At 47.4% G+C, this 13,128-nt stretch overlaps 1 protein-coding gene across 2 annotated transcripts in view; it reads right to left on the minus strand.

The window, feature by feature from the left end:
- The window catches only part of TMLHE (trimethyllysine hydroxylase, epsilon), a 122,997-nt gene that overhangs the window by 37,459 nt on the left and 72,410 nt on the right, over positions 1–13,128 (minus strand). For both annotated transcript variants that reach the window (XM_082262682.1, XM_082262683.1), the window contains exon 6: positions 656–775. In XM_082262682.1, coding sequence (XP_082118808.1) covers positions 656–775 — 120 coding nt within the window. The remainder of the gene's footprint in view (positions 1–655; positions 776–13,128) is intronic.

Here is a 13,128-nt window from a genome sequence, read left to right on the forward strand (position 1 = left end):
AGTACATATTTTGTAAACTTTTTTGCCATGTCCTTATATATTTAATTTCTTGTTATTTTTTATATTTGACTGTTGTATATGAAAATTTAGGAAGGGTGCATGTGCAATGCCATGCTCCTGCAGACTCTCAGCATAGTTGTCTGCTCATACCTGGTACAAACAGGAAGTTACCTGAGAGCAGGAAAATCAATGGACTACGAGAGCGCTCACCAAAACTACAAGCCATCAGTCGCAATGGCTGATGGTACTTGTAGGCATTAATTCACAGGAAACTGCGTATAAATGCAATGGTTGTGTGGGCGAAGCCTGCTGTTTTCAAATTGTGAAGCGTTTGCGAGGAGAGGAGGGATCAGGGAAGGGGGGGGGGGGGGAGGTGGGGTGAAGAGACTGCAGATGCTGGAACTTGTTACATATTCCACCCTAAAAATGGTTGGAACATGTAACATATTCCAAAAAGGTGAACTTATATTTAATATCCCCATTACAAGTAATTTATTTAAATGCCATATGCACCTCCACCTAGTGACTCTTGAATAGGTACCATAAGCAATAGATTTCAGAGGACAACTGGACGTGTCGTACAGAATATATGCATGAGGACAGGAAGCATTATTAAGCAGTTAGCTTGTTTAGTGAATGCTCTATCAAAACTCACCCACAAGGTTCCTGGAAGTAGGTGGTATCTGTGTGCCGATCAAGGGCCAATTTTGTGTAAGCTGTGTCTCCCCGGGAGAAGTCAGATGTGAGGTCCCACATTTTACCATAGATTGTCTCCCTAAAAAAAAAAAGAAGGCATTTGTACCATCAACAAGGCTGGAATTCACCCGTGTGCTCCAAAGTCATGTTGACAGGTAATCATATACAAGCCAATTTATAGATAAACTCCAGGAGGATATAAAAAGCAATTTCATACAGTTGGGTCTTTATTCAAAAATAATAAAATATATTTTACATAAAGCTATTATACGTATCTCAATTTGTCCTGATATCAGCCTTTAAGCTACTTTTTGTACAGTATAACTCAGATTGGGAAGGGAATAGCAGCGCTAGCAGCCATAAGATGTTCCTTTATACACATGTGGTAACAGAGAACTAGAGTGAGCTGAGTTGATGACTTATTAGCGTGTTGATGCATCTTAGTTTTCCAATCAGTGGGTTAAAAGGCGGAAACAAACCTTAGTAAGCATGTGATCAAGAAAGCAGTGCCAGATATAAAGGAAAGACTTGTGTTCAAGACACAGCTTACTTGAAAGAGTCTCAGTCTCAGAGCCAGCAGGGGACAGATGCAGCATTGGATCAATGCTGCAACCATCTAGGAGAGTATAATTTCTTTTTTTTTTTCACAAGCACATACACTTCTTTTTTAATAAGTGTAGGCTAGAAATAATTGAAATACAATTTGCAAAATAAATAATGGGATTTTTGACTTACCGTAAAATCCATTTCTCTGATGTTCATTGATGAACACAGCTCCTGATTCTTCTTAAATATTGGGTTATACTGCTCCCTACAGGAGTAGGACACTAGGCAGGAAAAATCTTGACTACGCCTAGGGACAGTCCCAGGGGGTATACAGTGTACACCCACACTCAGCTATACACTCTATATAGTTTTTTTACAAGCAGTGTCAGAAGAAAGCCAACTCCACAGAGGGTAGGTGATGGGTCCGTCAATGAACATCAGAGAAATAGATTTTACAGTAAGTCAAAAATCCCATTTTCTCTTTCCTTCACTGACGGACACAGCTCCTGATTCTTCTTAATCATTGGGATGTCCCATAGTGTCAAACATCAGGGGTGGGAAAACAGCAGATAAAAATTCCCAAGGCTAAGCATAGCCAACCAGGTAACATGGAGCTCAACCATAACAACTGGAGCTCACCTAAAAAAAAACAATACACCCTCAAAGAGGACCAGGTCCTCTAAACAGGAGCCTGCAAAACCTTGCGGCCAAAAGAAGTATTCGCAGATGCCAACACATCCATTTTAAAAAACATTGTAAAAAAGTGTGCACAGACGACCAGATGGCCGCCTGCAAACCTGCATCACTGACGCCTGATGACGGAAGGCCCAGGAGGCAATAAGCGCCCAAGTAGAGTGTGCCTTAACAGCCCCCTAATTGAATAGGCCTGAATCACTGTCTGTCTGATCCATCTGGAAATGGTCTTAGCAGAAGCGGCCAACCCTTTTCGAGGTCCGACTATGAGTACAAATAGTGAGTCTGACTCCCTAAAAGACTCCATAGCTGCCAGGTACACCCTGATTGCCCGAACCACATCCAGGGAATGCAGAGCAATTTCCTCAGAATGTTTAGGCCTGGGACATAGGGAAGGCAACACAATGTCTTCATTCAAATGGAAATCAGAGACGACCTTTGGAAGGAACAATCGACAGGGAAAAAGAACCACCCTAGCTCTGTAAGCTAACAGGTAAGGTGAACGACAAGACAATGCCGCCAGCTCCGACACCCTACATGCAGAAGTAATAGCCACCAAAAAGGCCCCCTTCTGGGACAACGTAAGCAGGGGAACCTCCCGATATTTTCGAAGGGAGATTCCTGGATAACTGACAACACCAATTTGAGGACCCACAGCGGTAATGGAGACAGCACCGGAGGAACTAAGTGTCGCGCTCTCTGGATAAAGATATGCACCAACGAAAGAAAATCACCAAGGCCGGAAACCTTGCCCTTGATGGTACTCAAGGTCAGGCGCTGCCTAACCCCCTCTTGGAGGAAAGCCAAGATCCGAGCCAAGGAAAAGGAGCAAGGTAGAACCCCAAAAGACTCACACCACGCAACATACGTCTTCCAATTACATTGGAAGATCTTCCTAGAGGTAGATTTTCTAACCTTTATCAGTGTACAAATACCGATTCAGACAAATCTCTATCCTTCAGCACCTGGCTTTCAACAGCAGAGCCATTCAAACCAGCGACTGTAAAGCAGGATGGTAAATTGGCTTTTGGGACAGCAGATCTTCCCTCAGAGGAAATCTCCAAGGAGCATCGGCGACCAGCCATACCAGATCGGCATACAAAGACCGGCGAGGCCAGACTGGAGTCACTAGAAAGACTGGAAACCCTTGCTTTCTCTATCCTGCACAGGAGTCTTGGCAGAAGTTTGAGAGGGGGAAAGGCATAAATCAGACGATACTGACGCCAAGGAGCCACTAATGCGTCTGCGGCATTGGCCAGAGGATCCCGAGACCATGCCACAAACCTCTGCACCTTCCATGGATTGTGAACAGCATAGAGGGCTGAAATGATCGTTCTGTCTGCCTTAGAATGCCGGCTACTTCCCGATCTGCCAGGACACTTTTTGTGCCCCCATGGTGATTGACATAGACCACGGGCGTGGCATTGGCTGATTTAATTCGTACCGGACACCCCTGAAGGCTAACTGTCCAATGATCCAGACAAAGACTGATCGCTCGGAGTTCCAGTACATTGATCCGCAGCCTGGACTCTTCTCGAGTAGACTCCCTGAGCACAAGCTATGCCAAGGATGCCTCCACACCTGGACAGGCTGACATCCATGGTAACAACCACCCAGTACAGTACAGGACTGTGGATTCTTGTCCCATTTCACCAGAATCTCTTTTTGCAGAGATCTCGTGTGGAACTGTGCAAATGGAACCGTCTCGAAGGTAGACACCATCAGGCCCAGCACCTGCATGCAAGCCCGGAGGGATGACTGTCTGCTGGACAACAGAAGCTGAATTGCCTCCTGCAATTTCTGGAGTTTTTTCAGAGGAAGCAACACTCTGGCTGAGGCTGAATCCACCCAGATAGTCCAGTTTTGTGGACGGAACAAGAGCAGACATCTGAAGGTTCAGAATCCAACCAAATTCCCTCAGAGATCGCAGAGTAATCTCCAAGGCATCCATCAGAGAAGTCAGAGACTCTGCTCGCAGAAGGAGATTGTCCAGGTACCCCAGTAACGCGATCCCCTGCTGAGGCAACATAGCTAGCACCGGGGCCAACACTTTGTGAAGACCCGAGGAACAGAGGCAAGACCAAATGCCACAAACTGATCATGCTTCTTGTCCGCGGCAAAGTGGGGAAGCGCTGGTGACCGGCACATATTGGAATGTGAAGGTAGATCCTAATGTCGATAGAAGGGAGAAAAGCCCCCAGATGTAGGGACGCCACTACCGTGTGGATGGACACCATTTGGAACTTCTGTACTCGCACAAGGCAGTTTAGCGCCTTGAGTTCCAGAATTAAACGTACCTTGCTTTCCTTCCAGGGAACTGTAAAAAGGTTTGAGTAAAACCCCTAAAAACATTCCGAAGCCGGAACCGGGACAATCACCCCATGAAATAACAAGTCTCGCACTGCCCCAAAGTGACCCGAAAGTTATATGGGGAAAAGTGCAGGTTGTAAGGAAAGAATCTTTCTTGAGGAAAAGACCGGAACTCGATCTTGTAGCCTGACCGAATGACTTCATGGACCCACATGACCTGTGACAAGAGAGGTCCACAGACTTGGAAATTAGCCAAGATGTCCCCCCACCAGAGATATGGGTGAGGGCACCCCTTCATGCAGAGGAAACCTTGTCCGCCCCTCGTGGCTTTCCAGACCCAGTCCTCTTGGAACCTCCGGGGGGAGGCCCTGAAGGACTTTTATCCCTTGAGGGACGCAAAAAGGCCTCTTGTGAGCCGAGAAGAATGGCCCACGTCTACTAATGATGTAATCTAGGAAGCTCCAAACAGGCGATCCCCCACAAAGGAGAGATCAGATAAGGCCTTCTTAGAAGTCTGGTCCGCGGGCCAGCATTGTCAGCCAGATAAGATGCCGAAGAACCACTACTGATACAGACAGCCTAAATTCGAAGAGGCATCACAGATAAACTGTAGCCCCTAGATCAACTGATACGCCAGCTCTGTAAAGGCAGGGGGAAGCCGTTTCGCCTCCAGGTCCCAGCATAAAAGTTTAGCTCACTCGCCAGAGTTTGCGACACCAGGGCAATAGTAAATACTGGCCTAAGCCGAACAAGCCATAGTGAAACATATGGCGGGCCAGAGCCTTGGCTCTTCTATCGACCGGATCTTTAAAGGCCAAGGAGTCCTCAACCGGAAGTAAGGTAGCTTTATTTAACCTGGAAACCGGCTAGTTCACTACAGGTGGGACCGTCCACTTTTTAAGCAAGGAATCCTTATAAGGATACCGCATAGCAAAATGCTTAGGGTGCATTTTGGACAACCCCACTGTTATGTGACAATAATGTCAAAGTAAGCGGGAAAGGAAAATACCCCCGCCACACCGGAGGACCTTCAGTGCCTTTTCATGCACAGTCAGAGGAGCAGAGGAAACATCCTCACTGTCTGAGCACTCAGCGTGCATAGACGCAGACCCAGTAGGGTGATTTGCACCCGCAGCTGCCAAAACAGATTCAGAATCTGATGGACAGATAAGGCAGGGGAGGGCGGTGGATGCTATTACTAAGGTCACCCGGAAAAAACATAATCAGAGGAGGGCCGTCGACTGCCATCCCACAAGGGGGGCGCCGACCCAGGGTCCACGAATGGACCACCTACTGTTCCCCGCAAAAAACAAGGGGGGGGTCGCCCACCGAGCCCCTCCATAGAGGCCCACACAATAGTAAAATAGCCCCCTTAAAAAGGAGGCCGCCCGCCGTGACGCGGACACGCAGGCAGGGTATCCTGATGGTCCCGCAGTGCTAATAGGGCTAGACCCTCCACAACAATGGCGGCATGGTTGCTATCAAAAATTAAACTGCCCCCACAGCGCCACCCCTTCCAAGAGAGGTGCCAAGCTGGCTGCATAGCCTGGAAGGCCGCGGCCTCAATTTGTGTGGAGGCCCAGCCGCAAGTGCACTAATCCCCTCCTGACAGACCACCGCTCCATCGGGATGTGGGTGGCTGTTGGCCAGGAGGAACGCTACGATTCAGGCCGAGGCCAGGTCATATGCACCCTCGTGAGATGTTTAACTCGCAGGTCTGCCCCGTCCAGTGGGGCTATGTCGCGACCAACCTAGCGCGGAACTGAGGCCTGAGCTCGCTGGTCAGACTGGGGGGACCCTTTGGATCTAGATTATCCAGTCCGTTGCCCAGTCCGGCAGTTGATAGTAGAATTCATAGGAACGAAATAACAATGATAGGAAAAAATCCATTTAAAAAAATTGCCAGGACCAGAGATCCTAGCAAGAAACTAGTGCCTATAGCTGAGTGTAGGTGTATACCCCCTGGGACTGCCCATAGGCGTGGTCAAGCTTTTCCCTGCCTTGTGTCCTACTACTGTAGGGGCAGTATAACCCCATGGTTAAGAAGAATCAGGAGCTGTGCCGTCAATGAGCGAAAGAGAAATATGATTTTATATTTCGACCATAGACACACTTTAAATGCTTCAAATGGTATATGAATAGCTTTACCTTTCAATGTGTATGGTTAGCCAATAATTATAGAAGAATTCAGACCAGCTGCACCTCCCGACTCCTGCCCCGCTGTTTACATCAGTGTCCTTTAGCGCTGTAATTTTGCATCTAGCGTGCTTGTGTAATAGTGGGGTGGGACTTGAGATTGTGAGGTGCAGAAGGTCTGCACTTAAGGCACACTATACAGTAGTAAAATACAGAGATACTGATGGGGAGTAAACAAATGTGGGGCATAATGATAGATTGGCTCTGTTGGGGACACAGTTGTTGGGGGTGTGAAGTTAATTGCTCTGAAGGGGGCAGAGTTGTATTGGGGATGATGGCTTTGAAGGGGACAGAATTTGGGGGGTTTGATTGCACTGAAGGGGGCACAGTTGTGAGGAAGGGGGGATTTATGGAACTGAAGGGGGCAGAGTTTGGGGGGTTTGATTGTACTGAAGGGGGCATAGTTGTGAGAGGATGGGGGGGGTTATGGAACTGAAGGGGATACAGTTGTGGGGGGGGGGGGTTAATGGCTGTGATGGGGACACACTTTGGAGGGGGAGGGGGTGTGATGGCTCTGAGGGTGACTCAAATATGCAGAGAGACGCTGATGGGCACACAATTCTGCGGAGGGGAGGTCTCTGATGTGCACACAAATGTGTGGGGGGCTCTGATGGGTGCTCAAATGTGCGAGGGGGCTCCGCTGGGCACACAAATGTGTGTGTGGGGGGGGGTGGCTCTGATCGTTGCACAAATGAGTGGGGGGGGGGGCTTTGATGGGCTTACAAATTTGGGGGGGGATTCCGATGGGCACACAATAGTGTAAGGGGGGCTCTGATGGGCACACCAATATGTACAGAAGGGCTCCGATGGGTACACAAATGTGTGGGAGGCTCTGATGAGCACACAAATGTGCCAGGAAGGGGAAAAGGGGCACACAAATGTGCAGGGGGCTCTCTAAAGGTGACACTACAGTGCCTTGCGAAAGAATTCGGCCGCTTGAACTTTTCTACCTTTTGCCACATTTCAGGCTTCAAACATAAAGATATAAAACTAATTTTTTGTGAAGAATCAACAACAAGTGGGACACAATCATGAAGTGGAACAAAATTTATTGGATATTTCAAACTTTGTTAACAAATAAAAAACTGAAAAATTGGGTGTGCAAAATTATTCAGCCCCTTTACTTTCAGTGCAGCAAACTCTCTCCAGAAGTTCAGTGAGGATCTCTGAATGATCCAATGTTGACCTAAATGACTACTGATGATAAATAGAATCCACCTGTGTGTAATCAAGTCTCCGTATAAATGCCCCTGCACTGTGATAGTCTCAAAGGTCCGTTTAAAGCGCAGAGAGCATCATGAAGAACAAGGAACACAACACACCAGGCAGGTCCTAGATACTGTTGTGGAGAAGTTTAAAGCCGGATTTGGATACAAAAAGATTTCCCAAGCTTTAAACATCCCAAGGAGCACTGTGCAAGCGATAATATTGAAATGGAAGGGGTATCAGACCACTGCAAATCTACGAAGACCTGGCCGTCCCTCTAAACTTTCAGCTCATACAAGGAGAAGACTGATCAGAGATGCAGCCAAGAGGCCCATGATCACTCTGGATGATCTGCAGAGATCTACAGCTGAGGTGGGAGACTCTGTCCATAGGACAACAATCAGTCGAATACTGCACAAATCTGGCCTTTATGGAAGAGTGGCAAGAAGAAAGCAATATCTTAAAGATATCCATAAAAAATGTTATTTAAAGTTTGCCACAAGCCACCTGGGAGACACACCAAACAGGTGGAAGAAGGTGCTCTGGTCAGATGAAACCAAAATCGAACTTTTTGGCAACAATGCAAAACGTTATGTTTGGCGTAAAAGCAACACAGCTCATCACCCTGAACACACCATCCCCACTGTCAAACATGGTGGTGGCAGCATCATGGTTTGGGCCTGCTTTTCTTCAGCAGGGATAGGGAAGATGGTTAAAATTGATGGGAAGATGGATGGAGCCAAATACAGGACCATTCTGGAAGAAAACCTGATGGAGTCTGCAAAAGACTTGAGACTGGGACGGAGATTTGTCTTCCAACAAGACAATGATCCAAAACATAAAGCAAAATCTACAATGGAATGGTTCACAAATAAACATATCCAGGTGTTAGAATGACCAAGTCAAAGTCCAGACCTGAATCCAATCGAGAATCTGTGGCAAGAACTGAAAACTGCTGTTCACAAACGCTCTCCATCCAACCTCACTGAGCTCGAGCTGTTTTGCAAGGAGGAATGGGCAAAAATTTCAGTCTCTCGATGTGCAAAACTGATAGAGACATACCCCAAGCGACTTACAGCTAATATCGCAGCAAAAGGTGGCGCTACAAAGTATTAACTTAAGGGGGCTGAATAATTTTGCACGACCAATTTTTCAGTTTTTTATTTGTTAAAAAAGTTTTAAATATCCAATACATTTCATTACACTTCATGATTGTGTCCCACTTGTTGATTCTTCACAAAAAATTACAGTTTTATATCTTTATGTTTGAAGCCTGAAATGTGTCAAAAGGTCGAAAAGTTCAAGGGGGCCGAATACTTTCGCAAGGCACTGTACTTTGTGGAGATCCTCTGATGAGTGTGAAGGGGACACAAATGTTCGGGCAGACTCTGATGGAGACACAGGTGTAAGGCCCTAATGCATACTGTAATTCAACCCTCTGAATGAGGCTACAGCATTTATCTGCAGGTGGAGGATACAGGTGCGCCATCCAGCCTTGCTTCTGGCAGCCTTGCAAATTTTATTTTATTCTACTGCTATATTTATAAAAGATTTTTTTTTTTTGGCTCACAAGTATGTGTAAAATATACAATGTGGCCCTCGAAATGAAACGTTTGGAGACCCCTTATATAGATGATAGTCACTGGTATCCCCACATTACAGAAATATATATGCAAGCTTTGTTCTACAGAAATATGTTAGACAGATTACAAATGCTAAGAAAAATTGGATTTTTTACTTACCGTAAAATCCATTCCTCTGATGTTCGTTGACGGACACAGCTCCTGGTATTCATAACCATTGGGTTATGCTGCCCCCTACAGAAGTAGGGCACTAAGCAGAAAAAAAATTCTGGCTACACCCATGGGCAGTTCCAGGGGGTATTCTCCCTCTCTTTGCTATAGCCACTCAGTTTTGTAACAAGCAGTGTCAGGAGAATAATAACTCCACAGAGGGGTGGGTGAACATCAGAGAAATGGATTTTACTGTAAGTCAAAAATCTAATTTTCTCTTTCGTTTATTGACGGACACTGTACATTGTACGTCCCAAACCAATGTTAAACATGAGGGGTGGGAACACAATAAAAAATTCCCAAGGCTAAACATTAGCCAACCAGGCAACAGGGGATCAACCAAACAACCAGAGCCCACTTGAAAAAAACAATACACCTTCAAAGAGGATCAGGTCCTATTAAACAGCAGCCTGCAAAACCTTGCGACCAAAGGAAGCATCCGCAGATGCCAACACATCCACTTTATAAAACTTTGTAAAAGCGTGCACTGACGACCAAGTGGTCGCCTTGCAAACCTGCGTCACTGATGCCTGATGACGGAAGGCCAAGGAGGCACTAAGCACCCTAGTAGAGTGCGCCTTGACAGGGAAAGTAGGAAACTGACACTTGATTGAAAAGGCCTGAGTCACAGTCTGTCTGATTCATCTGGAAATGGTCGCAGAGGAAGCCAACAACCATTTGAGGTCCATCCAGGAGCACAAATAGAAAGTCTGACTTCCTGAAAGACTGCGTAGCTGCAAGGTACACCCTAATAGCCCAGACCACATCCAAGGCATGCAAGGCAATTTCCTTCGAATGTTTAGGCCTGGGACACAGGGAAGGCAACACAATGTCTTCATTCAAATGAAAATCAGAAACAACCTTTGGAAGGAACAATGGACAGGGGCGAAGAACCACCTTAGCCATGTGAATCACCAGGTAAGGTGAACGACAGGATAACCCTGCCAGTTCCGACACTCTGTGCGCAGAAGTGATAGTCACTAAAAAGGCCACCTTCTGAGACAACGTAAGAAGGGGAATCTCCCAAATATTTTCAAAAAGGAGGCTTCTGCAGAGCTGAAAGCACCAAACTAAAATCCCAAGGCGGCAGCGGAGCCCTCACTGGAGGAACCAAGTGTCAGACAGACAGAAAGGTACGCACCAGGGAGTGAAAGGCCAAAGGTCGTTGGAAGAAGACCGCCAAAGCCGACACCTGGCCCTTGATGGTTCTCAAGTCTAATTTCTGTTCAACCCCCCGTTGAATGAAGGTTAAGATCTGAGTCACCATGAAGGAGTGAGGAGGAACCCCAAGAGAATCACACAACGCAAAGTATGTCTTCCACGTACGATGGTAGATCTTCCTAGAAGTAGATTTCCTAGCTTTCAACAGGGTAGGAATCAGATAAACCCCTATTCTTCATCAACTGACACTCAACAATCAAGCCGTCAAAGCCAGCGGCTGTAAAGCAGGATGGAAGAGCAGTCATTGGAACAGAAGATCCTCCCTGAGAGGAAGCTTCCAAGTAATGTCGACGACCAGCCGCACCAGATTGGCATACCAAGTCCGGCGAGGCCAATCCAGAGCCACTAAGATGACTGAAATTTCTTCTGCCTCGATCCTGCATAGAAGTCTGGGCAGATGCTTGAAAGGAGGGAAGGCATAAATCAGACGATACTGACCCCACGGGTATATGGCATCCGCCAGAGGATCCCTTGAGCCACAAACCTCTGCACCTTTCTGTTGAGCCGAGATGCCAACAGATCTACCTCTGGAGTGCCCCACCAGAGACACAGCTGATGGAACACCTCTGGATGAAGGGACCACCATCCGTGGTCCAACGCCTGCCGACTGAGATAATCTGCCTGCCAATTTCCAGAAATGTGTATAGTGGAGAGTGCTGGAATGAACCGTTCTGCCCACCTTGAAATGTCTGCTACCTCCAGGGCCGCCAGGACACTTCTTGTGCCCCCTTGATGATTGACATAAGCCACAGCCATGGCGTTGTTCGATTGGATGCACATTGGACAACCCTGAAGATGATCCATCCAATGATCCAGACACAGTTTGATCGCTCAGAGTTCCAAGACATTAATCTGTATTCTAGACTCTTCCAGCATCCAGAATGCTTGCCGAGGACGCCTCCCCAGCCAGACACTGTCCAATACAAGGGGAGGAAAGATTTTCCCAGCCAAGGCACTGGAGAACGAAGCCACCAAATCAAGGACTCCCTCGTTTCCTGACTCAGCCGCATCTACTACTCCAGAGACTGGGGAAACTTGTCCCATTTGGTCAGAATCTCTCTTTGCAATGACCCTGTATGGAACTGTGCAAATGGAAGGCCCAGGACCTGCATGCAAGTCCAAAGGGACAACCATCTGTTGGACAGCAGGAGACTAATTGCAGCCTACAACTTCTAGAGTTTGTCCAGAGGAAGGAGCATTTTAGCTAAGGCCGTGTCCAGAGTCATGCCCAGATAGTACAGCTTCGTGGACAAAACCAGAGCAGACTTCTGAAAGTTTAGAATTCAGCCAAACTCCCGTTGAGTCCGGATTGCGATCTCCAGGTTGTCCACCAGAGCAGCAGGAGACTCCGCTTGCAGAAGGAGATCATCCAAGTAGCCCAGTACCTCGATCCCCCATTGGCGCAGCAAGATTAGCACCGGGGCTAACTTTTTTGTGAAGACCTGAGAAGCAGAGGCGAGACCAATGGGTAACACCACAAACTGATAATGCTCCTTTCCCACAGCAAAGCAGAGAAAATGTTGGTGTATGGTACTTAATGGAATGTGAAGATAGGCATCCTTGATATCAATTGAGGCAAGAAAATTCCCCGAACGCAGGGATGCCACCATCGTTTGAATGGACTTCATTCTGAACTTCTGTACCCGCACAAAGCAGTTTAGCACCTTAAGGTCCAGGATTGGACACACTTTGCCTTCCTTCCTGGGGACTGTGAACAGGTTTGAGTAAAAACCCTGAAAACGTTCTGAAGTCAAAACCAGGATAATCACCCCTTGAAGGAACAGGTCTTGTACCGCCCCAAACAGGCCCTGTAAGCAGTCTGGGGACAGGCGCAAGTTGGAAGGAAAAAACCTTCCCGGGGGACAAGAGCAAAACTCGAACTTGTAGACTGGACCAAATGACTTAGTGAACTCACTTGTCTTGTACTAGGTAGGTCCACGGGTCCAGAAACCAGCGAAGACGTCCCCCCACCCCCGATACGGGTGAGGGTGCGCCTTCATGCTGAAGGAGCCATGTCCATGGGTCTGGAGAAGCCCGATCTTGGCTTGCCAGACCAGGTTCGTTTGGATCCTCCTAAAAAGGCCCTGAAAGGCTTGGAGCCCTTGTCAGTCGACCCTGAGGGACGAAAAAACTTTCTTATAAGCTGAGAAGGAAGGCCCATGTCTACGACGAGGTTCCTTGCCCTTAGTAGCCTGCGGAAGAAAAGTACTCTTTCCCCATGTGAGACCTTTAATGATGTCATCCAGGGTAGCTCCAAACAGGTGATCTCCTTGGAAAGGAAGATCAGTCAAAGCCTTTTTTGAAGTTTGGTCCGCAGACCAGCATTTGAGCCAAAAGACACGCTGAAGAACCACTGCCGAAACAGAGAGCCGAGCCACTAGGGGAGCCGCATCCAAAGAGGCATCACAGATAAACTGCAGCCCCTGGACCAGCTGGTCCGCAAGCTCAGCAAAGGCGGAGAGATCTG

This window comes from Pelophylax lessonae (genome assembly GCF_965119305.1).
Source record: "Pelophylax lessonae genome assembly, chromosome: 7".
Taxonomy (NCBI): Eukaryota; Metazoa; Chordata; class Amphibia; order Anura; family Ranidae; genus Pelophylax; species Pelophylax lessonae.